At 35.8% G+C, this 27,629-nt stretch overlaps 1 protein-coding gene across 2 annotated transcripts in view; it reads right to left on the bottom strand.

Annotated features, from left to right (window-relative positions):
- ARHGAP42 (Rho GTPase activating protein 42) overlaps nt 1-27,629 on the bottom strand; it is a 142,308-nt gene that overhangs the window by 94,667 nt on the left and 20,012 nt on the right. For both annotated transcript variants that reach the window (XM_053935227.1, XM_053935228.1), the window contains exon 2: nt 16,514-16,609. In XM_053935227.1, the coding sequence (XP_053791202.1) occupies nt 16,514-16,609 (96 nt within the window). The remainder of the gene's footprint in view (nt 1-16,513; nt 16,610-27,629) is intronic.

The raw sequence follows: 27,629 nt of genomic DNA, 5'->3' as shown, positions 1-27,629 counted from the left end.
GCAGAGTCAATGGAAACATAATACCTAAGAATTAACCCCTAAAAGAGGGCAAGAAAGAGGAAAACATTCTGAAAACTCCTAACACTTCTCATGTAAGCAAGTGGTACAAACCTTTCTAGAAAAATACTTCCTTCCATTTGTATTACTTTCTCAAGGGCATAGGGGTTACTCAGATTCAGCATCACAGTCCATAGATGACAATCCCGGAGACCAATCATGTGAAGAGAGCTAAGTATCTGTTTTTACTTTCTCCTGATGCAATTTGTAGTAATTGCTGCCAATGAGAGGATACTACACTTTGTGGTTTAAAGCTCTGAACTCAGAATACAGATTGTTAAATAATACAGTTTCTCACAATAAATTTGAGGCAATCTCTATCATTTTGAAAGCGTTAAAAACAAACATGGAAACAAAACTCAGATTTTCTCAAAAGAACAGGATTGAAAAATTCTTCACAGTTAATCAACATATAGTACTGACAGTATGCTAATAGAACTCCACCTCTTATTATTTTTTCATCTTCTTAAATATTTTTTGTGTTGGTCTCCAATAATATGGCTTTATCCCTTCTCAATATCCCTAAAAGATTTAGGGAAATAGGCACATTTTCTAGAAAGTAATGGAATAGATCCTTTAAGAAGGAACTAGTATCTGGTTTGCCTTAGCTGCCGTGTCTGCATTCATAAACTGCTACTTAGATTTTGGACCATTTCCAAATAATTTCTATTCTTTATACCATCTGGACCTTGCAGAGGTCACCCTTGCATTCTCCTTTCTCTCTCTTAACTTTTTCAGTTGAAGAACACTTTGCTGTTCCAATTTCTTCTGCAAGAAATTACATAGCTAATTTTTTTTTTGTAACTATGATGCTATGCTTGCGTATCTTGACCTCTAAGTTGTTGTTTGCTGACAATTCTTTTTTTCCCATTATTAGTTCTTGGTTTAGTCCAAATACACCTGGTAAGTTAAACGTCCATCTACTTGGGGCTTGAATGTTTTCCTTTAGTATTTTTCCCTGAGAACACAAGTGTCAGAAGTTTTTGCCAGTTATGTCGATATCAAGATTTGCAGTTTGATATCCACTGAATTAACCCAATCTCTTAGTCAGCTCATAATATCCCATGAAAAAAAAAAAAAAACCCCAAAAAAAACCAGGTAAAGAAATAGGATGATAAACTGATTGGTTATACCCGATTAGGAATCTGTAGAGCGTTACACTCAAGAATATCTAAGTACCCAATATGAAACGCTAAACTCTAAATAAACAATTAGCTAGACAGACATGGCTAAACTATGAGGATGTGGACGGGTGGGGGGGAGGAAGAAGGGGAGTGTAAAAGAAACCCGAAACAAAAACCAGTATGAGAAGCTTTTGATTCATCCTTCGAATTTCAAGGCAAAACCAGAGAAGTTTTTGTTTCAAAGTTGAAACATTTGCTTAGGATTTAAATAAATTCAGGTCAGCCACAGGAAAAAAGCATATAAAATATGTTCCGTAAGTGTGCAAATCAATATTTTCCTCAGTATTTAACACTAATACAAAGATACTAGTCTGTCACCTGTGCAGTGCCTCAGCCTACTAAGAAACTATCTCCATCTTTTCCTCCTCATTGGCTCACCTTTGGGGGAATTACAAAGGTCAGTTTCACTAAGAACACAGAACCTACACTCTTAGCAGCTCTAAGACAAACCAGCCCCCTGATTTTATGAGACTTTGATTGCAGAGACACCTTTGCATCAAAACTGACTACACCTCTTTTGCTCGCTGTCCAACATCCACACCCACCCCTACATCCAGCCATGGGATGTCCTTCCCCAGCTCAGGAGGTGCACAGGGAGAACTTGTGCATTGTGTTATTCAGAGCATAATGAAGGATGCACACCCAGTGCAGAGTTCTGCAACATGGACATCTCTGGTGACCCCATCGGATCAAGAAAGGCTTTACCCACGCCAGCTCTCCTACAATAGCCCTGAATACTGCAGTACTGTCTTTCATGTTACTACACCCTTCTTCCCATACAACTCCCACTCAGTGTGGCCTCATTAAAAGCCAGGGTCTGTCTCTAGAGAACTTTGGCTGTGCTGGAAGCTGCAGTGGGAGAGGGAAGGGAAAGGAAGAGAGGCCTTGCTCCTCTTTTCCCAGCGTATCCTTTTCCTTTCTCCCTACTTCTCCCACAGAGCCCTCTTGTTGGAGAGAGCAGCTCTGCCTCACCTCAGTTTGGGGCTGGGCAGACAGAGGGATGCTGAGGGCAGAGGTCAATGAGGGGGATGAGGCCTCCCAGGCAATTCACCCACAGGGCACTGGGCACCTTGGAGATCTAGGCAGAGATGTCCTTCCTTTCCACAAGTACTACCCTCATCAGGATCTCAGCACAAAGCCTGGGCACAGGATACAGACATCTAATTCTGGATTCACAGCTCTCAACAGGAAACAAAGAGATATTTCAACAATAATAATTTGAGGTGCTTTTGTGTAGTTGAAAACCACAAGATTTAGAAATCAGACCCATCTGTGTCAGATGCAGCCCACTGTCTGTCAGGACACTCAGGCATTACACACCAGCCTGACAATCTTAGTAATGCTACAACATTTTTAAAAATATACTTCTTTTTAATCAGAATAGATACAGAAGAATTAAAAATGAACTTTGTAAATAAAAAAGGGGTGGGAGGAAGAAGTCAAGTATTTTGCAAGAGGAAATGTCATGGGAATGTGCTGATAAGAAATAGATTCTGAAAACAAACCAGTAATATGAAGTACAATTTGCAGCCTAACATATTAAATATAAAGATATTTTTGGTTATTTTCATAAAGAATTATTGTAATTGGTGACCTATTTAAAAGAAAATGAAGTGCTGACTCAATATTTTATTCTAAGTTATTAGGCAATATTAACTTAAAAATCCCAACAGTTTTACAGTCTGCTTTTTATTTAAGGGCTACTCAAAAGGACTTGTAAGATACATTTGGTATCATGATGGAAATGATGCCTGGGAAAAGCAATGCCCAATACACAAAAACAATTGAATGTGTACCCAGATGTACACTTGTGGTCTCATTCATCACAATCAAAACAGGTTGCCAGCTGCTCTCTCTGGAGTGTTCCCAACTCAACAACAATGAGCTGCAAAATTTCCCTTGTTCAGGAGAAAGGGCTCCCATTATTTTATTTACCAAAAAAAAAAAAGCTACCCTCTTTACTTTTAATTGAAAAGTCTTTTAATTAATTTGCTTCATAAAGAAACAAACTAACACTACCGATGGCTTAAACATTAATGGTATAGATCAACAACGTCCTCTTTTTTCTCCAATATCCCTGTAATTTCAAACACATGGTACAGCTCCACAAAGAACTACACTCACATAATTAAAAAGGAAGTGAAGTTTGATGTAGAATCTGGTTTACTGCATTGAAATCAACCCAGCTGTTCATAGGAAAAAAAAATGCACATAATAAATCTTGTGAAGTTTTTGCTATATACTTGTGTAGAGAATGTATCACCTTAAAATAGCATGTCTGTGGAAATTACTGAAGCTACTCTATCAACCTTAGCTTAATATTTAAGAGTACAGTGTTACACTGTACCACTAAATGTCACACACAACAGATATGACATCATCTACATTTAATGACAAAAGGCTGACAAAGTGTATGACACATATAATAGTTTTGCATGACTAATACTGAATTGAAAGATATAAAGCAAATTTTGGAAGGTAATGTTCAACCCAAGACAGAAATTAGAAGCTAAAGCGGAAGACAATATAACTGAATGTTCTTTTCTGTGAACTGTTGCTTTAATTTCCACTTATACATTCAGTCTTAAACAATGCATAGACATTTTTTACATACTCTAAAGCACACAAAACAAGATTTGTTTTCATTATGAGCAGATACCACCACCATCTTCAGATATGTCAATGCTAGCATGGAAAAAATAATACATACAGATATACGTCACACATTCTTATGACACCTTGCTGTATGAAAGGCAAAATTGAGCAAGACTGTCAGAGATTTCCTTATGTCTTCCTGATCTGACTGAGGAACTGTCAGGACTGTGCAGTACATTGCTCTCAGTACTCTTTGGCAGGAAGGTCAGTCAAGTGCATCTTCCAGAACTGGTTATACCTAGCACAGACTGGCTATAGCCCGTCTGAATTCATGCTTGAGCACAAACTGTAGCTAAAGTCTAGAGGGGAGTTTTTCCCTGTAAATAATACATCACTGAAACAGAATTCAAGATAGACCAATGGGCCATAAGGAAATTTTCTATGGATTAACACTTTACTAAACTTCCATGAGAAAGCAGAATAAATATAAGATCCATGAAGGCTGGCTTTCTTTTCCAAATCTAAAATTACAGTAAATGTATTACTAAATAGTTGTTAGTTAACATTTTTATTTCCAGAGCTTTTAATGATGAGTATTGATTGCAGCCACAACAAGTAGTTTTTCAAAAAATCACAACAGCAAATAAAATTTCCATCCTTCTTTCTATGGCTTTAAGGCCTATTGAAAAAGTATGTGAGGTGGTGGTGATGGGGAGGTACAGTAGGTAGGACAAGACTGGCCACAGAAGACTTCCTTTCAGACAGAAAAACAAACATTTCAGAGTAACACTGACAGGCCACAACAGGTATGAATAGACAATAATCTGCTTTCTCAGTAATTTCTACTTAACAAGAGTTGCGGATGTCGTTAAAGCCACAGAGGATCTGTAATATCTATCAGTAGGTAATTAAATTGGATGTCTCAAAATATCACCACTATGGCAAGTTTTCACATTACAAAATGGAATGCAGAAGACAACTGTCTCGAAAAAAGAGTCCCAAAGCATGTCATTATCTTGGTCTTTCAATATGTTGGCTATGAATTTAAATGGAGCCTTTTTTTATACCTTAGAGGTTTCCTTTACCACTGTCATGACCTGGACTGATTTGTTAATGATACTTTTTCTCCACTATTTTTCCTACTGAATTAAGCCTATAAAACATAAAAAGTTTACAATTACCTAGAGCTTTAAAGGGAATTGCATTTAAGCCCAATGGGAACAAGCTGAAGGATCAACACCTTAGTCTACAAACAGAAATAATGAATAATTTATGCAAATTGTGAAAAATGTGAAATGTCCTTGAACTTTAAGCAGAGTATTGGTGTCAAAGCATTTTAGAACTAATGTTGACTGGGCTGGAGCACATTTGTAACAATTTAAAAAACAGTAGTGCAGGATGACTGCAACACTTTCCTACAGAAAACAGGTGTTGGTTTTATTTTTAAAATACATTTTCATAAAAGTTATATTTGGACAAGAAGACATATGTCTGATATGTCTGATTTCCAATTATTGCTCAGGTTTTCTATTTTCTTTACCTACTGTTATTTCTTCCCCTATTTCTACCCTAGGTCATCTTTCCTCACTTTCCAAATGGCAGCATTTTTGGAGAAACTTCTGCTTGGAAGACTGAGCTCTGTACATAAGTTGTATTTACTGGGAAGGCAGAAAAGACCACAAAATATGAGAGAAGTACAGAATTTGAAATCAATGTTTATCTTAAGTTATTTTGTCCCCTTCTGATTATCATTCCTAGGACAATAGAGGAAATGCAGGAACTGCTCTCTTTTGTTAAGGCTTAAGAAAAATTAGTTAAGCATTTATGTAAATTCCAGTTTGCAAGCTTGCAGCATGTCAGATATGCTTTAAGCCGAGTGTTGGTGTCAAGAGATTAATTATGCTAGAAGGTTCCATTGTGAAAAAAAAGTTAGAATATCAAGATAATGGTTCATTTTTTTCATGGGGTTTCAATCTCATTTTTAATTTGTAAAATTATTATTGTAAGTGCTGCCTTATCCTCTTGGTTTCTCTTACCTTCCTAATCTAGCTGTCAGGTTTTGTGGATCTGTAATAAGGACCTTATGCATTCCTGTTGTCTGTGTTTATATTTACCACAGCCTCAAGAACAGTAAAAAAAGCTATTTGAACCTTCCTATAATACAATGAAATACACTTCTTGCAGCAAAAGACATAGGATGAAACAAAAATTCAAGTGTAGAGGCTTAAAGATTACATCAGCATACCACAGCATGGAAATACACTCTCAACATGACAATGATTTCTGACAGAAGACAGTGGTTTAAATTTACAATCCAAATAACTACAAATTTCCTTGAAGATTTCCATCATGGGAAGGCACACTAAAATACAGACAACCCTGTCTGGTCTGTACTGTTCTTGTGATAGAATCAAGACAATCTTAGAGCAGAACAATGTGAAGTTATTTCAGACTCAATAAGTGAACATTCTTACTATTTGCTCCATAATTAGTCTGCAAGGACTTAATCCAATGCTTTTTTTTTATCAAATACTACCACGATCTTTCAGATTTTGAAGTATCTCCTAAAGAGCACAAGTTTCAGTGGTAACTTTGTTTCCTGTGGCAATTCCGTCCTTGAATTGTGTGGAAAGGTATTTTGCCAATTTCTTTTAAATTATTGAAAATAAGTGAAATTATTGAAAATAATATTTTTCAAATACTGACAATACCTCACATAAGGAAATCCAAATTTGCCCCAAAAAATTAATTATAGATAAGAAAGAAAAAGTATGACAACAGCAAAGAGACAGAGGTGAAAAATGACTGTTTTAAAGCTTCTGCAAAGAAATTACACAAATGAATAAGCAAGAAAAATGACAAATTAAGCCTTTTATGCCCAAATTTATGTTTCAAGGTATATGTATTGTTCTCCAAATATGATCACATTTTCCACTACATGCTGGCAAGCAGGGCACAGCTATTCAAATACATGTAACTAAAAGTAAAGAAACCCCAAGGCTTCTCTTTCTTTCATTTGAGTTAAGGCATTGCAAACTCAAGAGCAAATTCAGTGGTAATTTTTTTCTCCACATCATAATTAGGAACATTTTGGCTCTTCACAGTATTAGGACAGAGAGATGGTAGAAAGTGCTGCAAATTCCCCATGAAAACAAAACCAGCAATGAAACTATCAGATATTCAGCAACAGTCTCCCCTTTGACCTGCCCTGGTTTATAGCATTTGATCCCTGTATATTTCTAGGCAATGTTCCCCACAAAGTTTCAAAGCCCTTCAATTGCAGGCCATATACCAGGCCCAAGCATTTGGGTTTTGTCACACTACAAAGGTGAGACAAACCAGCAGAAGAGGCCAGCGATCCCACAGCAAGAATGGAACCTCCTGCCTGAGCATCACACACACGTGCCTCACGCTGCAGGCCAATATGAGAACCATAAAAGGCACCAAATCAAGATCTGAGCTTAACTGAAGCCCAAAGCTCTGCAATATGTGCTTGGCAGAACAGTATAACATGTACATACCATATGAGGCAATTTTAACTTGAGTATTTTCACTTTGCAAAACTTAATGAGCAAATATAGCAAGGTATTTTCTGAAGTTTTTTCCTAAACTTATGCAAAGCATAAAGTGCAGGGCTGCTATTAGAAGTAAAAATCCTTTCCCTTTTCAGAAACAAACCTCTGTCAGGGTAACCATCTAAATCCAGTTACAAACAGTGTCATATTTGAGAATTCTTTGCTATAAAAAGAAGCTATCATTTCACAAATATTTAAACATACAAATACAAGCCTTGTATAAAAGTTAAAACAATTATTTCAGCCAATACATTTACACTTTCCACTCCACTACTTTTCAACAGAGCCATACACAGAAAGCTACATGTTTATATACAAACTAAGAAGATTTGCAAGAAAGTCAGGTTATCTAGCATTCCCAGATTTACTGTCAGCACTTGTCAAACACAATACTTAGAGAGATAACCTAAAGACATACAATGTCACACATTTTAAATAAATCCAATTCCTTGACATAATATCAGTAAATTGCCATGCCCTACTCACGCAGAAGCTCACAAAGTAAATAGAAGTTGAAAACTCTAAATAGATCAAGCAAGGGCAAAACACTTCAGAGAGTCCTGAAAAAATTTTAATGTTCATAATGGCTATCTCAAGCATGTTTGTAAAAACAAAACAAAAACAAACCCACACCAAAGAATAATTGCACTTTTAACACTTTATTAAAAATACAGCTGCATATCTACCCTGTGTTAGTGTTCTACTCTATTTATAAAAGCAGTACAGGTATTGAAAATACATCATTCAGTTTGGAAAATTTACCTATCTTGTGTAGCATGAATTATTCAACATGGCAGAAATGTGGTAGAAAAAGCTCATTCTAGACTCTACTAGTCTACAGCACCTCTTCTGAAATATGGCATCTTGCGAGTGCCAGCAAAAACATTTTAAATCATCTAAATAATTTCTTCCATTTTCTTAGCAACATGAGAAGGATCACTCAAGCAGTCATGTGCTCGCACAGAGCACTATATCAAAACCTGTCTACAAATGACTAACTCTTTTCTTGTCTCTCCCCTTCTACAGTTCTGTGAAGGGGTGGAGGCTTTTGGGATGTCACAACAAATACACCATTTCTGCCATGTTCTCATAGAATAAAGATATAAGGGTTTAGTTAAGTGATCATTAAGAAATACTGCATCTCTATGCCACACTACAAAATGGGGTTTTACATTATCGTACCTGTCAAAGTGAAATCAGCCTTTCTTTTCACCTGATGGAGCCACAGGCACAGCAGTAGGGCTGAGCTCCACAGCTGCAGAACTCAGCAGGGTGTGGGGAATAATATTCAATACACCAAATTCTGTCTAACAGGTACAAAGTGATCTTAAAGTGCTGCTGGAGACCTACTTTGAAAAAATAGCAGCTTGAATTGGCCCCTATTGAAACTAACAGCATTCCAGAGAAGTAAATTTCATTCAATTAATCTTTACCTCAACTAAATTGACCATTAACCTTTGACTTGAACAGATCTGGCTTCACCAGAGTTGACTGATATCCTATCACATGTCAGAGGAAGAACAGCTCTAAAAAACACGGAATATTCAGAAATAGTTAAGTTCAAAGATGGATTCTGATGCAATCAGACTACAGTCCTCTCTTGCTCTCCCTCCCCCATCCCAGTAGAAAGAGTTGTGATATAAATGTACTGAGTACAAATTTTTTGTTCTAAGATAAGAACTTCAACCTCAAGTTTTTTTTTTTAATAGTTGAATAACAAGACAACATAGGAAACAACCACTGTGCAATGTACAACATTGTTTGTAGCAATGTTAAGCTGCAAAAGTAATATTAAATCTTAGCATTCCATAAACAAAGGAATTAGAAGTAATTATGACTAAATTTCAGGCCTGCCAATCCCCAATTCTTCAGAGGCCCATCCATACTTTAAATGAAGGAAAAACCCTGATATTTTAGTCTTCCCAGCTGTACAAATCTTATCTGGCTCTTTATGAGTGCTGAAATAGGGGAAGTAAAAGCAAAAGCAATATATTCAGAATGCAACTGAGAATCATTAATACTGTTTTTCTGATTTTTAAAGTTTTTGCATTTATTGCTTGAATAGTGGAAGAGTTTAGCAAAAATATCACCAAATACTTCAAGAGATGTTAGGTTTGCTATAATTGCTTAATTGAATTTATGCCTACAAAGGGATCAAAAAGTTCCTATGCTTAAAACTCTAAACCCTACTAAGCATTTTGATTTCAGTAAATACAAATCCTTTATCTTACTTGCTCAAACCTGAGCTGATCAAACGACTGTCTGTTCTGAAAATGAGTTCCTATTTCTCAAGAGGTATGCTAGCCTGACAACTCTAAAATGTTATGCCATTTTACCAGAAGTGTATTATATGCATCAACAGTACATACTCATTATTTTCAAAACAAGTCTATAAAGCAACACTCTAGTCCTCAGATTGTCTCCCTACAGGCATTCATGCTTCCACTGGGATGTCCAAATCTAGAAATAACGAAGTTAAGTGACAAAGGAAGGGAAAAGAGGTATGTTGAAGGCTTGGAATGAAGACAATAAAGTAGAATACACCTTCAAGAATCCAGGAGATCAAAATATCAATGAGAGACACAAAAGTTACTTCATATTATTCTGTGAATGGCATGGAATTGTCCATTCATCTACTCAGCTGTTCAGATCAAATTTTGACTCATCTTAACTCCTCAGCAGAATGCACCAGGACAACAAATCTGTTGTTGTCCATTGCCTGCCTCAACCTCTTTCTGTGCACATTAAGAGCTGTATCTGAGACACCACAGTCTGCAGTCCAATACAGTAAAATGAACTAACATGAATTTTAGCTTCTGTTAGTACACCAGAATGCAAACTGCAGGGACTCAGGAGAGCTCCTACTGTCAGCTACTCCTGACACAGAAGAAAGGTAGGACAAACAAAGATGGCAGTAACTGCATCAGTCACCCCAAATCAGTTTTTTTTTCATTTGAACACTCATCTTAAGGTCAACAGAGAATGAAGCATGCATATTCCAACAACCTTCTAATAGGTATCCAAGAGAAAAAGAAACAACAAGGACTCTGTTGTTGATCTTATGTTACCTTTTCCTCCTGAACAGATAAAAATGTACTGCACCATTATTTTGTTTCCTGATTTGTCAGCCTCATTTGCCCTTCCAAAGCAAGGACAAGAGCTCTGGGCTCAACTAACAGAATGCAACCTTCACTTTCTGGGGCAAATGTTGTTTTGGAGCCTTGATAGGATCCCAGCACTTGCATAAAATCATTAATTTCTTTAAGGCAAGAAACAATAGAGTTCTGGAAAGAGGTGGCATTTTTTTTAATTGTCAAATGTGCAACAGGGATTAAAAAAAAATGTAGGAACAGAATCAACAGATTTGAAACAAACACTTTAGGCATTTCACACCCTGATTGTGCTGAGTTCCTCCCATAAATTGTTACCATTGAACTTCTGTAGATAAAAATAATCCACTACAAATACCAAAGAACCCTGTCCTGTGATCTTACGAGTACCTTAAGCAAAGTTGCTTTGAAAGTAATCTAAAAAGTTAAATCTTAAAATTCATTCCTTCAGCTGGAGGAAAAAGAACTGGCAAATCTAAGCAGGTAATTACTGTGGAAAAGCAGCATACAATCTTTCTATACAAATTCACTCTCTGTTGTAAATAGTTTTCTGGTCTAATTCAGGACTCAACCCTTCCCCACCCATCTAAAATAAAACCACCTTTTGTAAATACACTCTAATGTGTTCCACACGGTCAACAAACTCAAGCACTAGAAAAGTTGTTGGGATGATGCCTACACTAAAAAAATCCACCCCCAGAACTCTGCCCTCAAGGTGGTGGCGAGATCCTGTTCTTTCTTTGCTTTGGATAAGGCAGTAGTAGACCTGAGATGCTGGAAGTAATTTTAGACTTACTTGGAATTTGGTAATTCCATTCAGAAGCCTGGCTGTAAATGGCAATTCAGTGCAAAGTAGGTTGAATATTAACCCCAAAAAGAACTTTCTTGAACATGACAGCTTAACCTCAAGTAATTAAGGAGATGACCTGTAAGATATCCAAGTGATTCAGACTGTAGGTGGCTTGATTGAATTTAATAAATAATTCAGGAAGAGCCAAGCAAATTCAAGAAGCCATTACACACCACAAGCAACACTGGCTTGAAATCATGAGTAATCTGACATCTACCTTCTCAGATTCCTGATGAACCTCCAAAAGGCAATGTCCTAACCTGGAGACAGCCAAGTCCATAGACTGATTGTCAAGATTTGTCTCTATACACTGTAGGCATGTATAAAGCTCCTATGCAGTTTTTTTTGTTGTTTTAAATTTATTTATTTGAATAGAGCATTGTATCCACAGCATGCACCATTAAAAATGGAATTTGGTACCTCTTAAAGTCAATTAAATTTTTATACTGTTACAAAAGATGGGGGGGAAAAGAATAATCTTTTTTTTTTTTTTTCCTTTTTTTTTCTGTAGTTTTATATACAAATTTCCCAGTACAGATCTATTTGCTGCTTTGAATTACTGATACTTGTCCTCTGACAAGCTCTCCAAGAGGGTAGAGCAAATGCTAACTGAAAAGCATTGTACATGTGGATGCCCAGTATGAGAAACAAAGAAGACTGACCTTCTGGCATCACTGCTCAACTAAAACAAGAAAGGAAAACACAGCAATGGACTCTAACAAACAACTACTATTAGCATTCTGCATTTGTTTGTTTGGTTTTGAGTTCTTTCTCTCTAGTACATTTGAGTCCATTTTTCAAAGTTCAATCCAAAACTAACTGCTGTAAACAACATAACTGCCAGGTATGACCTAACATTTCTGTAGATGTTTGGTTGCAAGCAATTTAATAACCCCATGAACGACTTGAGGTGTAAGTCAGCAAAGATCACAATCCCCAGCTGCTAGCAGCAAGAGAAGAATTCAGTGCCCACAAGAAAGGATACCACATTTTAGAACTTTTGACCTATTCTTTGTGGCTCAATTAATAATGACTTCATAAATCATCATAATCCTATTACATTCTTAAATCAAGCATCTGATGCTACCTGAATCATCTGTCATAATATAATTCTCTGCAGGGAAGAAGACCAGCAGTCACAGAGTGAAAGACATATGCTTTTCAGTGCACTTTCCTAAACTTGATAATAAAACACAGATACTAAAATGCCAGAATATCAGAATGCATTTATTTGTCATTTTTTTTAAATTCTGAAGAGCATGGTCTGCAAATATATATATCTCAGCATATACTGCAGATATTAGATCTCACAGGTATATAATTAACCATAATACAAAATAGACAGAAACTTGTTAAAGGCATAAGACAGAATTCCATTGAGTTAATAATGTTTATTATTTTCATCTTTAGCAGCCATAAACCAGATAACACACATAGAATAAAAGAGGATCAAAACAGGGAAATTCCTAGGGAGAGATCCAGATGACACAAGTTGTACAATACTAGGAGGAGCTGGGCAAACCTTCTCTTTGCAAAATTTATGCCTGCAGTGTATACTGAGGAAAAAGATAGATAATAATTGAAAACATAGTTTTTGCAGCTGTCCTATCCATGTAAAGTTCTATGTTACCTATAAGGTTTGAATCATGCATCCATTTTACACAAAACTCCCACTAGGCAAGATAAATGACTGACCTCCTTTACTGTCAGTCTTAAGTATTTAATTTTTGTGCAAAACGTTTACAAAGAGGGCTGAGAGCAGGGTGATATGTCTAAAAAGCAAGTATCAAAGTGTTATCAAGTGTTGTTATTTCTGAGGAAAACACAGTTGTTAGATTAGGAAAGCAGCACCCTCTTCTCAGACTAAGGGCAAGTTACATAAAACTTTCATTACTGTGGCGTTTCAGTGTTATTAATTCACTGTCACTCATCTTGTTATTTTTGCATTGAAAATGCAAAAATCTTCTGCAAAACTTTTCAGTTGCACAAAACACAGTTATAGCTTCACTGAATCACATGCAACTGGAGCTAATAACCATGTTCTGCCATCAAATAGTCATGCATTGCTGCTGATCACATGCTCCACAAGCATTCCAAACCAGAGGGAGAGACAAAACCAGCAATTGTTGCAAGCTTGTTTTATTTTTTTAATGAGAAAAACCAGTAAAGATGGGGAACACTGTTTCCCAAACCAAATTTGCTAGCAAAAATATTAAAAACTGAAAAAGGTTTTATAGCTTGAATCCTTTGATGTTCACAGTTAAAAAACCAACCAAAAACATAAGAGCTGTAGATGATTTGAGGAACAAGGCAGTCTGCTTATCCAAGAAAGTCACAGAAATTCCTTACAACTCATGCATAAAATGACTTGAAACTAGGCATGGTATATCTGAAAGTGACTATGAAGATAAATCTGGCTAACTTGCAGCAACATGGAAAAACTACCTAAAATGCATTATACAGCCACAGACAAGATTTTTTTGTCATAGAAGAACCTCTTCTATGCACAAATTAAATCCTTGTAAATAAAAGATGATAAATCATCAAAATTGGAAATCAAAGACAGGAATTTAAAAAAACAAACTAACCCAAACAAATAAATCACTGGATTAAATATGAGATGGATTAAACAAAGTATGAAGAACACCACCATAACTGTGTTTATGTGGAGTGTGTCATGAAGCTTAACTAAAATTACTTCTTACGTATTTTATGTAATGGGCTTAGTGGAAGAAATAAGTTATATTAAAAGAGTGACTAAAAATGCACAGGTTATAGGAAATGCAAATAAAACTGCTCTTATTAGATCTCAAGACTGGAAAGCAAAAAAAAAGGCAAAAAAAAAAAAAAAAAGTTGTGCTTAGTTACTAAAGAGAGACCTTCAACTCCAGTTTTGTCTCAAAAAATGTTAATGGAGCTATCAATTAAATTCCAAATATTTTTTATTGGTAAGAAAAAAAAAAGAAAAAAGATTCACGTAAATCACTTATATTTAATGCTGAAAGAATGTGAACCTTTAAAAAAATACTCAAATACTCACATCCTGACAGAATAAGTCTTGTTCAGAGTGAATTCCCAGTGCTAAGCTGTATTACGGTAGATTTTCAATGCTAAGCTTGAAAGAGAAATGTAGTCCTTACAATAAGCCCCTATGCACATATCTATAGGGTCTTACAAATGTTATCAAGTCAGAATATCACTGCAGACTGAAGTAGAACTCACTGGCCTGCACAGTTGTAGACAGTTTTAGAAAAAAGAGGTGAAAGCAGATTGAGGTACAGAGCAGGATTCATCTATACAAAGCTGTCTTTGATGATAAGCAAACATCTATCTTGTTGGGGCATGTTAAAGACATGGATAAATTCTAGGTCACTGCTCTAGGGAGATCAAAAATTAAGCCTTACCCTATATAAGTACACAGTATCATTCAAGCTCTGTTAGACTTGAATTTGATTCCTGTCAGTTTACCTTTTACTCTTACAAGCTTCTTTGATGTACACGACAATCCATCAGGCAATTGGTCCTTTGGAAGCTAGAAATCCCTTCTTTGAAGCTTCAAGTGAAATAAATCAGCTGTCAAGCGTCATGAACTGTGTTTTTTTTCTGAACAGTTTTAAATGCCTGTTTAATGTCCAAACAATAAAATGTCTTTTCTTTGCTACATTTAGGTTACAAGTAAAATGAATGTTGTCTTTGTTCTCAGTCACCTGATTCTAAATGCAAAACCGTATGTCTTTAAAAAAGTTATTGACTAAATCTAGGACATATAACTGAGATACTGCAGATTTAGTTTAAAAATATACATATACAATATACTTTTAACAGCCAAGAAATAATATGTAGCATGACAAAAAGTACATGCACATCATTTCTGTTTCCAAAGTGGAGACACCTGAAGAATGCGTGTGGTTTTACACTTGAGTAGCAGCAGCTCAGTGATTTCACTCCCCTACTTTTAATTGCCAGTAAAACTAAACCTCCTCTCCCACTCCCTGCCAGGAGTTAGTGGAAGACTAACCAAATACCAGTCATCTTTGATGACAGTTTTCTGACTACCACAATGTTGTAGGGTGAGGATGAGGCAAACCTTGCAAGTGAAAACAAGCAGTTCAGACCTTCTGTCCAATGACTCAGTCAGGAAAACATTGAAGGGAGAGGAGACTTGAAAATAGACCATAATAATATATACACTTGGAAAAGACTAAATCTGAGTTTCCTCTCTGCATTACATAGAACTTCTTCAAAAAATACCAACAAGTTCTACATTCCCTCTTGTACTGCCAAATTATTTATTTTTAGAAGCCACTACTCTTTAAGAACCATCTTACTTCCTCTCAGATGTTTTAGGAGATGCATGGGGGCCATGTGGTATGTAAGACTCATTATACTGAATTTAGCCTTTCTGAAGATAGATTGTAATCCAAATTTCTTACCAGTGGGGGTTAGCACTCCAGCTGCTGTGCTACTGTGTAAAAGCATCACTACTACAGCAATGTCTTGCAGTAAAGGGTGGCTGAATTTCTGAACCCTGGAAAAATTTCCAGGATTAGTCTGCTGCGGGAGGAGTATTTTGATGACATTAAAGAGGTTTACATTCAAGACAAGTTGAGCTGTTCAGCTCTGCAAATGCAGAATTTCTGGTGTGTACAGAGACAGAACAATAAGCAGCTAATAAATTATCCTAGCAAAAGTTCAGACAACTATATACTTAGGAATACACAAGTTGTAATGAACATATTCCTCTTTTTAGACCTTTAAATACTTCCTGTGTATTACTATGCACTTTGGTGTTTTTTTGCAGACTTATGTTACATCATTGAGAACTTGTGTACCTTTCAGTAACCCACTGAAAACTGACTGAAACGTAAAAGTAGCAGCAGAATTTAGAGGATTCACAGTTGGCTCAGTTGACAAAAGTATTGTTGAATACTTTCCACTACAATAAATCAAGGTATGCCAAGAAGACGTAGTTTTTTGACATGCATTTTTAAAGTCTTGCATGGTTTCTATTTATCAAAATTTTTCTATTTTTGTGACATGAACTATTAAAAAACAACTGTGAAATCCCCCACTGTATTTCTGATAACATGCTATAAGAAACTATAAAAATGTTACTGCCAGCAATGCGAAGAGAATACTTACCAATATTAATTTCATCATCAGTTTCAGCATCTCCAATACACTCAAACTGAAAATCTTGTAAAGACTGTGAAAATTTTTGTACTGCCATGGATAAATCTAGAATTCAAGGAAAAAAAAAAACAAATCAGAATTACTCCACTAGAACTTCACTGGAGCAAGGCATCATGCATTTCTGCATTAAGTATTTTTTCTGCTTACAAAGATTTCTTTCTAGTATCTTTTTTGGACATTAACCTCATTTTAAAATCACCATCATCTTTTCAAAATCAAATACCTGAGATATCCGAGACACCTATGAAAGAGGCTGATGCAAGATTTCTAACATTAATACATGTGTCACATTGACAACTAAAGAACTTTTACACATCTTGAAAAACGTAAGTTAGTATAAGAAATTGATGTCTAGTGATAAATTACATATGTTAATATATCACTCCTTAAAGTACTGCAATATTAGTTCGCAGATTAAAATAAAGCTCATGACAGTTTTTTTCATTACCATTATCAAAATAATTACATTATAATTATTCTGATACACCACATTGTAAAATGTTTTAATTAAAAACCTTTCTAAAAAGAAATTGGAAAAAAAAAAACAAACAAACCACAAGTGCTTGCCAATCAACATGGTAATCCATGGATTATGAGCACTATTTTCAGTGAATTTCACAAAGCAATCCAAACTTTATAATGCAGAATTTCATAATAATTGTACACAAAAAATACAGAATATCAACCACATAAATCTGTTATCTTACTTTCTTTTTTTAGAAATACTAATGGCAAATGGAGAAATGAATGTGATAATCGACAGGTTTGGTCTTAAAACCACCACCAGTCCAGATGAGCCCAGAAAACCAACAACAATTTTCTGCATCTATGTGCTGTATCTATGGCATCTATTTTGATGTCATGAAAACTGACAATTAAGAATCTAACATCTGCTTAATCTAAGGGAAATTCATGGTAAGGGTAAGTTATGAATGAAAGTTAACTCATGCATTATTTTCCAAAAGCATCACATATCCGCCTCCACCCTTGGGAACAGTGAAAAGCTGTCTGGACATGGTCCTGGGCAACTGGCCCTCCTTGAGCAAGGCAGTTGGACCGGTGACTTCAATGGGTCCCTTCCAGCCTCAGTCATTTTGTGATTCTGTGATTTCTTTACCCTCTGTTATTGTAAAGCCATAAATACTCATTCATTCAGTGCTAGACATAAAACTAAGAGGGCTAACCTTCTTCCAGGCAGGAATAAAACCTAACATATAAATATACAAATTTGCCTAATATCATAAATCAACACACAAACAACTCCCATACACACAAAGCATGATTAAATTTGAATGATCTCCAACAGTAAGAACCATTCCATTATCCTAAATGAAATAAGAATTGAAAAATTATTGAAATAAAGATTTTAAACACCTCCAAACAAAAATCCACAAAATAAGATGACTGTTCTTTTAAAATTTTTAATTAAAGGTAATCACTATCAAGCAAGAGAATCCCTTCCTAGATTTTACACTGCCCAGAATTTACTCAATGCCTAACCCAGAATTTAACTCCATGTTCGTCTTGTATTTTTATAGGTAGCTATAGAGTACATCAGTCCAAAAAGAGATCCACCATCTTTAGACAATACAGACATGAACAGATTTTTTTCTTCTATTAGTAGGGAATTCTGTATGCATATCTGATAAATAACTAAGATGTAAAGAGCTGGGTAAACAAATTCTGTATCTTTCTGATAAAGCACATGGAAAACAGGAAAGAATGCTACCCAGATTTACTGCATCCTTACTGTGCATTTCCTACTGTGCTGAACATGAAGATTATATTAAGTGTATTACCAAATTGAATGCTAAACAAGAAGTGCTTCCTACTGTTTGTATAGATGAAAACAAAATAATTTTTATAAGATGAAGGACTGTGTTTTATGCAAATACAGCCTCTTTCATAGTTAAGTAAATGATTGTTTTACATTTGTTAGAAAGATCTAAACTTGAATTTGTCACAGTAGTATATTTTAAGTTTAAAGGGAAGAAACACAGTTTTATTATTCACTCTTTCACCCAGTTACTACACTGAGTCCCAAACCCTTCTACAAAATTGTTGTATGGCAACTGATGCCAAAAGGAATTACATGGCCTTAATGTAATTTAATGAAAAAGTTTCTATATTGAAAGTACACTGGAATGTAAAAATTAATTCTTGCTAATAGGCATGCAGATTTATTTCCTTTGGACAATCTAATAACTGCCCATGATGAACAGCATCTCTGTGAATGTGAAAGGAAATGAGGGAGCATGGGCTCTCCCCTATCCTTCTTCCACATATGCAGGATTTGGTGGAACAAATGTCAAAGTAAAGGAAAATAAATGTTAAAAATACCAAAGGTGGAGTCTCCATTTCATATCCTGGATTATTGATATATGATGCCAATCTTTCTTTCACTGTGTCAGCAAATCAGACACAGCTTATACATTTCGAACCTGAAGGAGGTATGATTAACCTAGTTCAGAAATAGTGGGTATGAAGAATTAAGGAGTTTATGACATAACTTGAGAAAGTCATGCAGCAAGATACCATTTGGAGATATCTGCCTCTAAATGAGGTCTTTTCTAATACCTTGAGAGTATTAGACAAAACCATAATGAGATTAAAACTGTTCAATGTAGCAAAGAATAAAATGAAGTTCCAGGGTCAGATGTTTCCTGTAACACCCATTTATAGTTCTGTACAAAGTTAATCTAACCTGAAAAGATAAAAAAATATTATTCTACAGAAAATTCCAGCTGACTTGGACAGCTTCCTAAAGGCTGAAATAGGAGTTACTCTCTAAAACTCTGATATTGCAGTTGAATCACCAACACTGGACCAAGTGGTGCTACTTGGTTGTATTTATTACCTTCTTAGGAGCATCATCACTTTAAATTATTATAAAATTATAAACCCAGTCACAGAAAGGAGCAGCTGTGCAGTAAGCATATCTTTTCTAAAAGATACCAAGATTCAAAATTGAATTAAAATGGATTTAAGAGCAACTATGTCCAATCAAGAAGAGGCAAATGATGGACAAAAAAAATGAAAATAGCAGATAGAGCAGAGACCTTGCCCAGTTTTACAAGATGTCATTTATCCCTGTATATCCCAAAGTCTTAATGTCACTGAGAGTCCTCAATGCATGCTGCTGACTCCAGAAGGAAGGTAATCACCACACAAATCACCTTTTTAGAATCTGTGGCATTATTCAGCATTACTCTTACTCAGCAAGTACATTGCAAAGTCATGTCCCTCTTTTCATTGAATCCACATGAACTAGGACATTCACTTAGCTCAGGGCAGAAATTTTCCTTCAAGCAGAGAAAACTGATCTCCTAAGTTACTATAAAAAGCTCACCAGCTTTATTGACTGGCAGTACAAATCTATCACCCAGGGAAGGATGGCCACTCGAAAGCCTCAATGAGCTCACAAATGTTGTTGGCCCTGCTCTTCTGCAGGCACTCAAATGAAGTAATCTCTCTGGGTGCCAGCAAAAGAAGGAAAAAGCAACCTGATAACCCTCCTTTGCCAGAGGTTTAATATGTATTTTCTGAGAGTACTCACCTCTACCATTTGTTCCCTGCTTTCTCCAATTCCAAAGAAGGACTCAGTTCCATTTTGCAGCGAGGCACATAGTCAAGAGTAGCCATCTACACACTACATACTGTCAGTGCAAGGAGATACTGTGACAGAGTTGCCTGTTTTAGTCAGGGCTGCAGCAAGTCAATGGGCCAACAAGATTTTTTTTTGTGGAGCTGACAGAGGAAGTACTAAAGAAACTACCACGCTGTGTCCGGAAATAATAAAAGGATAACGACAACAAAGCTTAACCACAACAAAGTAATATAACTTTGTATATGTATTACAGTATTGCAAATGGATACATACAATACCAACCATCAGTACCATAATGTTAATGAAAGAATAATAAAAGTCATCATCCATTCAGGAAAGTGACCAAGGAATCATGAAATGCTCTACTCTATTGTACTTCTCCCTGAAGTTTTATATATTTGATTAATCTACTTAACACATATTTTTCAATTTAAAAAATCCTCTGGATTATTCTAGAAGGCAGGTTTATTTAAGACTCACTTTCTTTGAAATTGCCAAAGACAAGTATGTAATATGAAGTATGTAATATATTAACTTATTTTAGTATGTAATATATTAACTTATTTTAGGTATCAGGGCCTTACAGCTGAATATTGGACAATAAAACTATGATTCAGACCCTTTGTATCACCAGAATTGTTCTTCCACTTTCTTGTCCTAGATTTGTTAAACAGATCATAAAATAATTTCTTATTTAGAGTCTTGAGGAGGAGGAGAGAACACTACATTGCAACAATGTGATGAAATAACCGATGCTATTTCTCAAAGGATGAAAAAACAAGTGTATGCTTTGGCATGGCACAGCCTGTCACAACAAGGACAAAGTCCTACAGATAAGGACACTTTAAAAGATTTCCACAAGTTGGTAAGCACAATTAATTTTTTTAGTGGTCTAGGAAGGTTGTCTTTTGTTTGGTTTTGCCAGTCTGGAAGAACAGCAGAAAGTCCAAACTTTTGATAAGGATCAATCAATCTCCAAAAGCAGAAACTTTGCAGCATTTGCAGAGGACTCATATCCTTACTCTAGTAGCAGCCTGCAAGAAAGTGTTCTCAGCAAATACATCAAAGCCAAAGTCTTTCCACTTGTTTGCTTACAAAGATGACTTCATTAACAAATGAAGTTCCAATAACCAATGTTCTTTCTGACTGATGTCAATCATCCTGGGAAAGCTTGGTATTATTCACTGTGTTAATAAAGAAAAACACAGTTGAAACCTAGTGAGAAGATTAAACATGCCTAAATGAACTCCTGAGCACCAGCTGGAATGCAGTAAATGGGACTTCAAACAACAGACACTCTGGCTAATACAGTAACAGCAACATATCTGGCTATCAGACACAAAGCTAGTTATTATTCCATGGCTTCAAAGACAGCAGAAGCAAAGGGGTGATGATTGACCTAGCAGGATAGCACAGGCAATCCTTCAGTCAGCTGAATTTCAGGACAGCCAAAGACTGGAAAGGAGACCATGTACAGTCGCCTTTGGTGCTTCAAACCTTTGGGGCACTATGAGTCCACCACCAGATATGACTAGATGCATTGTGGTGCTCTGCTTGATGAGATACTTCATTTGGTCATGCACTGACATACAAGTTTATTAAAACCCAAACTATTTCAGCAAAACTCAGCATTAAGGCATTGTAATATGTGAATAAAACACAGTAGAAATTGAACAGTATTGCCAGAGTACTTGATAAAACAGCATGCAAAAATGCAGGGAAACATTTATCTAGTTTGTTGACTTCTACTTCTCAATACCTGAAAATGAGTCATTATTATGGTTATTTTTTAATTGCGTTACAAATAGATATATTTTCTTGATTTATTTCTTAAACAGCTCTCATGCTATACAGAATTGTTCGGACTAAGTTATCTAAACACTTTAAAAAAGTAGTTTTTATATGAGAGACATTATTATTATTATGAAATAGCAGCTATGAGCATGATTTGCAGTATTCTTACCACACTAAATGACAGAAGCAAGGAAGCATTTAAAAATTCATAAAAGTGAAAAAAGGGCTTTCAGTATTACAAATATAAATCTGTAAAACACTATTTATTCAGGAAAATGCTTGTGAGATACATGTCTCCTTAAATAGTTCATGACATCCTCTTCTACAGTGAAGATGAACAGGGAACTTCCTCGGCTTTGTTATTTTATGAGGGAATGAGCTTCAAGGATTCGAGCTATATCAACAGCCAGAAATAAGCTGGAGGAACAAGAACACCCCACTGAGAAGCACTGAACTTCAACAGCTTCTGTGTTTGCTACAGTCAATTTGATTGTAAGTAGAACACGCCACAGTGGGATATCTTTTTCCACACCATAGACTGTAAATACAGAAGTTGGAAGTACAATTATGTTTAGGCAATATGAATGATTAAGCAGTTAAAAGTAGTGATCATACAAGATTGCATATATGACTACTATATTTCAAATTTCTTCCTGGCTTAAGGGCTTTCTCATTAAAACTCCCAGCTTCACAGTAGTAGGTCCTAATTCAGAGAAAGGCATCTTTCTTTACAATTTTTGCCTTTCCACTCTTCATTGCTCACTAATAATTTAAAATGAAAAATAAATTATTATCAATGGTTTTATGTAATTATCACATTTAGAAAAATCTTCCTGCTCATAACATATATAGTAGCAGGTTGGCACAGATAAAGGGACCTGAAAATGTCTTACAAATCAGCCCAAAGCAGCAATCCTGAGCCTGGGAATGCTAGCACCTATGCCAGTAATGCAATTAGTTCTTTCAATTGCATATGAAAAGAATTCTGGGGTTTGCTGCCAGAAAAGGTAATCCCAATTTAATAAAACATCACTGCCATAACATGTCCAGATCACCTATAGTAAGAGGGCAATTTACAGTGCATGTTAACATGCCTTCTAAACACTGACAAAAAGATCTGTAGAGTCAGCTGATGCAGCTTCTGATTCTTTAGTTTCATGGCTTTCCTGGAGTCCTTCCTTTGCACAGAATATTTTCCATGGTATTTCTATTTTTAGAAGTCTATTTGATGAAATTATTTACACACACTTATTATTCTTTACTTCTCAGCTGAGTTAGTTTCCGGATCATATTAACTAAAAAAACAAACAGAAGGAAGAAAAAAAATTCTCTCCTCTTATGAGTGACCACATTTTACCCAAACTCAGCAGAAGAATTTAATTTGGCAAAACACAGGGCAGGCTGGCACAAAGACTATCTGCAAGGGCTGATGGAACTAATGCTGGCCACTTGCCACAATGCTTTTTTAAAGAATCCACAGGAAAACACCACAAGGGAATAGAGAATCCAGTGCCCAGTGCCAGAGATTTTGCAGCTCTAGGGCCACTGTTCTATATTGACACAGTCTTTCATTGTTGCTCTCAATAAATTCTTTATCCCCTTTATTTGCCAGCTTCATCAGAGCATATTCTTATGCCAACTTGCTACTCATGGAACAATAATAAGCAACTAAAACAAACAACTCTCTACCAACTCCCTACCCCTAAAATCCCACATTACTTTTTTACCTTAGGCTCTATGCTTTGCTCTTAATTTCAGGGAAGCTAATTTCTTCCCACAATCTCCAGGGAAAGGACATCAGGAGAATATGTCAACATTTAGCCCATGCATTGCCGCATTCCTCTGCGGTTACATAAGGCACTGAAATTTTTCAGTGCCGTTCTCTTACTCATGAATATTTCCATGAGAAAAATGCACAATTTACTTTCCCATTCTAGAAAGCACTGAGAAATCCCCTTAATCAAATGCAACAAAATCCCCACTTTCTTTTAACACTGTGAGGCAAGAGCTACTGAAAAGTCTGTATGTTCTATCAACTTCATAGCTATTCATACCAACACTGTTCAGTCACAACTTCCTTATGCTAGACACTTGTGCAATACTTTGGATATTCTTAGTACTTCTCTTCAGTTGGGAACTAAGTCTAATACTTGTGTCTTGAGGACACTCCAAGAACACAACACTGATGTTTAATGAGAGGGGGATTTTTACGCCCCATTTGCATAGTTACTTGATAAAAAACATACTAAAACTTATCTGAAAAATAACTGTTGAACCAAATAATATTATAGAGACAAAAGACAATATTGATCATGTTCCATCCCTCTTTTCATTACTCCTCTCCTTACTCGACTCACTTCGTGTGAAGATGTGGAAACCTAACCTTACTCACATAATCAGAACAGAAAGAGATGACCTTTAGTTTAGTATGCAAAAGCTGTAAAGTCTATAAAATTACTAGCTTGTTTTGACTTTGCCTGATTATAAATACATAAAACAATACAAATGCACCTAAAAATGTAGGTCCTGTAACCCTTAATGTGGAGGACACAATACAGTATATACTGCTCATCTGTTTCTCTGAAGTTAAAGCATGTATGTTAACTTCATAGCTCTTTCTCATATTAAGTGATGTCATTTTGTTTAAATACTCCCACATTCTTCTATTTTATTTCTCATTACCTCATTCTTACAAAATCTTTTCTCGATATTTTAGTTTGTAAGACTGTTTAACAATACTGCTGCATTTGATTAGAAAACAAACTGACTTTGCCGGGAATTACCATGGTTTAAACCTTTCAATCAACAAACCATATTCACAGAATTACACTTTACAAGTGACTAATCACATGGTACAAGGCAGAACAGAAAATTTTCCTTTTCCAGCACTGCAATTTTTTACAGTCTTTTTCCAGAAATATGGCTATAATTTTCAGAAAACATTTGTTTTCATTTTATTTCTGAAATTGTAAAGATTAGCTGTAGGCTATAACCTAGTACTATTTCTAGCATATTATTATATTTTTCTAAATTAAATTCAACCAAAACATTTCTATACAATGACAGTTTTGCAGATATGCTTATTGTCATCCTGTATACTTTCTGACCAAGATTCACTGTAAAGGCCTGAAATATTCCAACATTTCTTCTGTCTTGGAGAAAAATACATCTTAGAAAACAAGCATATTTCTCTGCTTTTTTTCCATCCTCAAATAATTAAATATCATTACTAACTCATCTGCACTCTCAGTATTTTCCCTGTTTGTTGATAAAACCACTTCATAGTTCTCTTTCAGGAAGGTCTCAAAGATTCCTAAACTTTTATCCCTGCAAACTTGTTTTGACCCTCAACATATTTTCTCTTGCTCCTTCTGGGGATTTTAAATGCTCTTTCATGATCTTCCACATTCTTCCCCCACCCCATAGATGTTTATTTCCCAGAAGAGTGTCAGACTTTTCCAGAGAGTAGGGTCTACATTCCAGTATTCTCCCCCCAGACTCTTCCAATGAAACATGGTCACTTCTCACTTCCCCTGCCACATCCTAGTAACACTGAGCAGGCAGAGAAGCACCACAAAAAAGAGGGCAAAGAAGCTAAGAGCAGATGCTGCCAGAAGTTGAAAAAGCAGAGAGTGATTTCCTGTCTGGCAGCTAGGGAGTTGCCAGAAAAAAACATGGGAATTCCCAGATTTTTAGTGCAATGTAAGGTATTGGTGCATCAGATGGTCTTACAGTAGCACTTGAAAAGACATTTTTCTCTGTTCTTAATCTTACCATAATCATACCATCTTAATCTTACCCAAAGAAATTTAAAAAATACATGTGCCTATTTGCAGACAAAGAAATATACAATATAATATCAGAATTAAAGTCTATGCTGCAACACATTCTTAAGGAGCCAGAGTTCTGACAATCTGACCAAGATAGGTTCTGCCAGTTCAGTGCCATGCACATGTAGAATCAGATGCAATGTCCCCACTACCACCCCTACCCAAATATCTATCCAGAGGAAAAAATAAAAAATAGGATTAATTCTGGTATGAATAGGGAGCTCTAAGAAGCTGCTTCTATGAAATCAAGAATAAATCACTGCAGCAATGATCATGTAGATCCTCAGCTGTAAAAAATTCTGCAATATATCTTTCAATGCTTTTATGTTCCATGATTTTCACATTAAGTAGATTCTCCTGTTCTGTGAAGAGAGCTGCTCAAAGGAGGATCGGTCCCACTGGCCTGTGCTGGATGGCGGGGGAGGGATGAAAGGAATGAAAGCAGTTATCAAGGCATTTGTAAGTAGTGAGCTCTTGGAACAACATTAGAGTTGAGGGTCATGGGAAACAGAAGCATTGCTCACCCTTCTTCCTGGCAAAGTTTTCTGTGCTTGGGCAACAAAGTAAAATGTGTTGTAAGACCAGAAGGAGGAGGAGAGGGTAAAAAATTAAAATGTGTATATTTAGCTTATTTTAAAAAGAAAATATTACCACTTGGCTTTAAAGGAAATGAAACACTTTCCATATGAAATTCTTTCGGGCTCTTAAAGCTCAGGAATACAATGCTTGATTAGATTCTTTTGATCAGACAAGTAATATCACAGTCACATGTACTTCAGTACTGCACTTAACAGGGGTGGGGGGATGTGAGAGTTCTAACACACTTACACAAACAGATGTAACATTTGTTTAGAGTCAGATATGCACTTCCACATCTGGAGGGCAGAACTGAGATTCCTAATCAAGCAGGATTTTGTTCAGTGACGTTAAATGTCACTAAATGTCTTGACAAAACTTGGCCTAAAGTAAGTTTTTTTCCATTCAGTCTACCATACAACCAGTGCACTATTACACACTGCTTAGCTAGTCTCACTACTTAGAGAGAACGGATACTAAATACATCAGTTTCATACAGCAAACAAGCTTAACATGCTAGTTTAAACTATCCTTTCCCTTTAAAATATAAAAGCACTTCACAAACTGCAGATATGAGAGCCATGAAAGCACTTAGAAGCCTTTTAAATGTTTTTGAGGGTTTAAATTAAATCACTTGCAGATCAGGAATTCAAAAAACTGTCACCAAAATACCTATATTCTAAAAATGGGGGGGGGGAGGCGAAATAACAGCCAAATGAAATATGCTTCATTAACTAATGAAATGCACAACTAGAAATCAGTTTCATCAAGTGAGCTCCTGTTTAAACAAGTCAGAATTAAGTGATCCCAAGGAATTTGGGGTTATCTCCAATTTACATGAGACTATTTCCTTAACACTTACAGTTTTTGCATTTTACTTTCCAGATTTATTGCATTTAGCTAGAGTGAATTAGAAATAACCCCTGTTAAAACCAGTATTCATATTATGTTTCTTTCTACATATAAAACCTCTTCAAAGAACATGATCTTTGTATTAAAAAAAAAAAAGAGAAATATCCTTCATACTCATTTTACTGGATTTTTTACTTCTTAGACAAAAATAAGGAATTTCAGCAGAAGTGAAATAAGGACTTTCAGCAGAAGTCTGTCTAGTTTCTCTTAAGTCAACTAACTTGTAAGAAGGACCAACTAGCTTTCTACATAGTTCATATACCTTTTTTTTCAAATTTTAATTCTCTGGAATTTTGTTCTACTTTCCTGTCACAAAAAGATTTAGGAATGTATGAAAACATCCTCT

This window comes from Vidua chalybeata, chromosome 2 (assembly GCF_026979565.1).
Source record: "Vidua chalybeata isolate OUT-0048 chromosome 2, bVidCha1 merged haplotype, whole genome shotgun sequence".
Classification (NCBI taxonomy): domain Eukaryota; kingdom Metazoa; phylum Chordata; class Aves; order Passeriformes; family Viduidae; genus Vidua; species Vidua chalybeata.
This window is presented reverse-complemented; position numbering and strand designations above follow the sequence as displayed.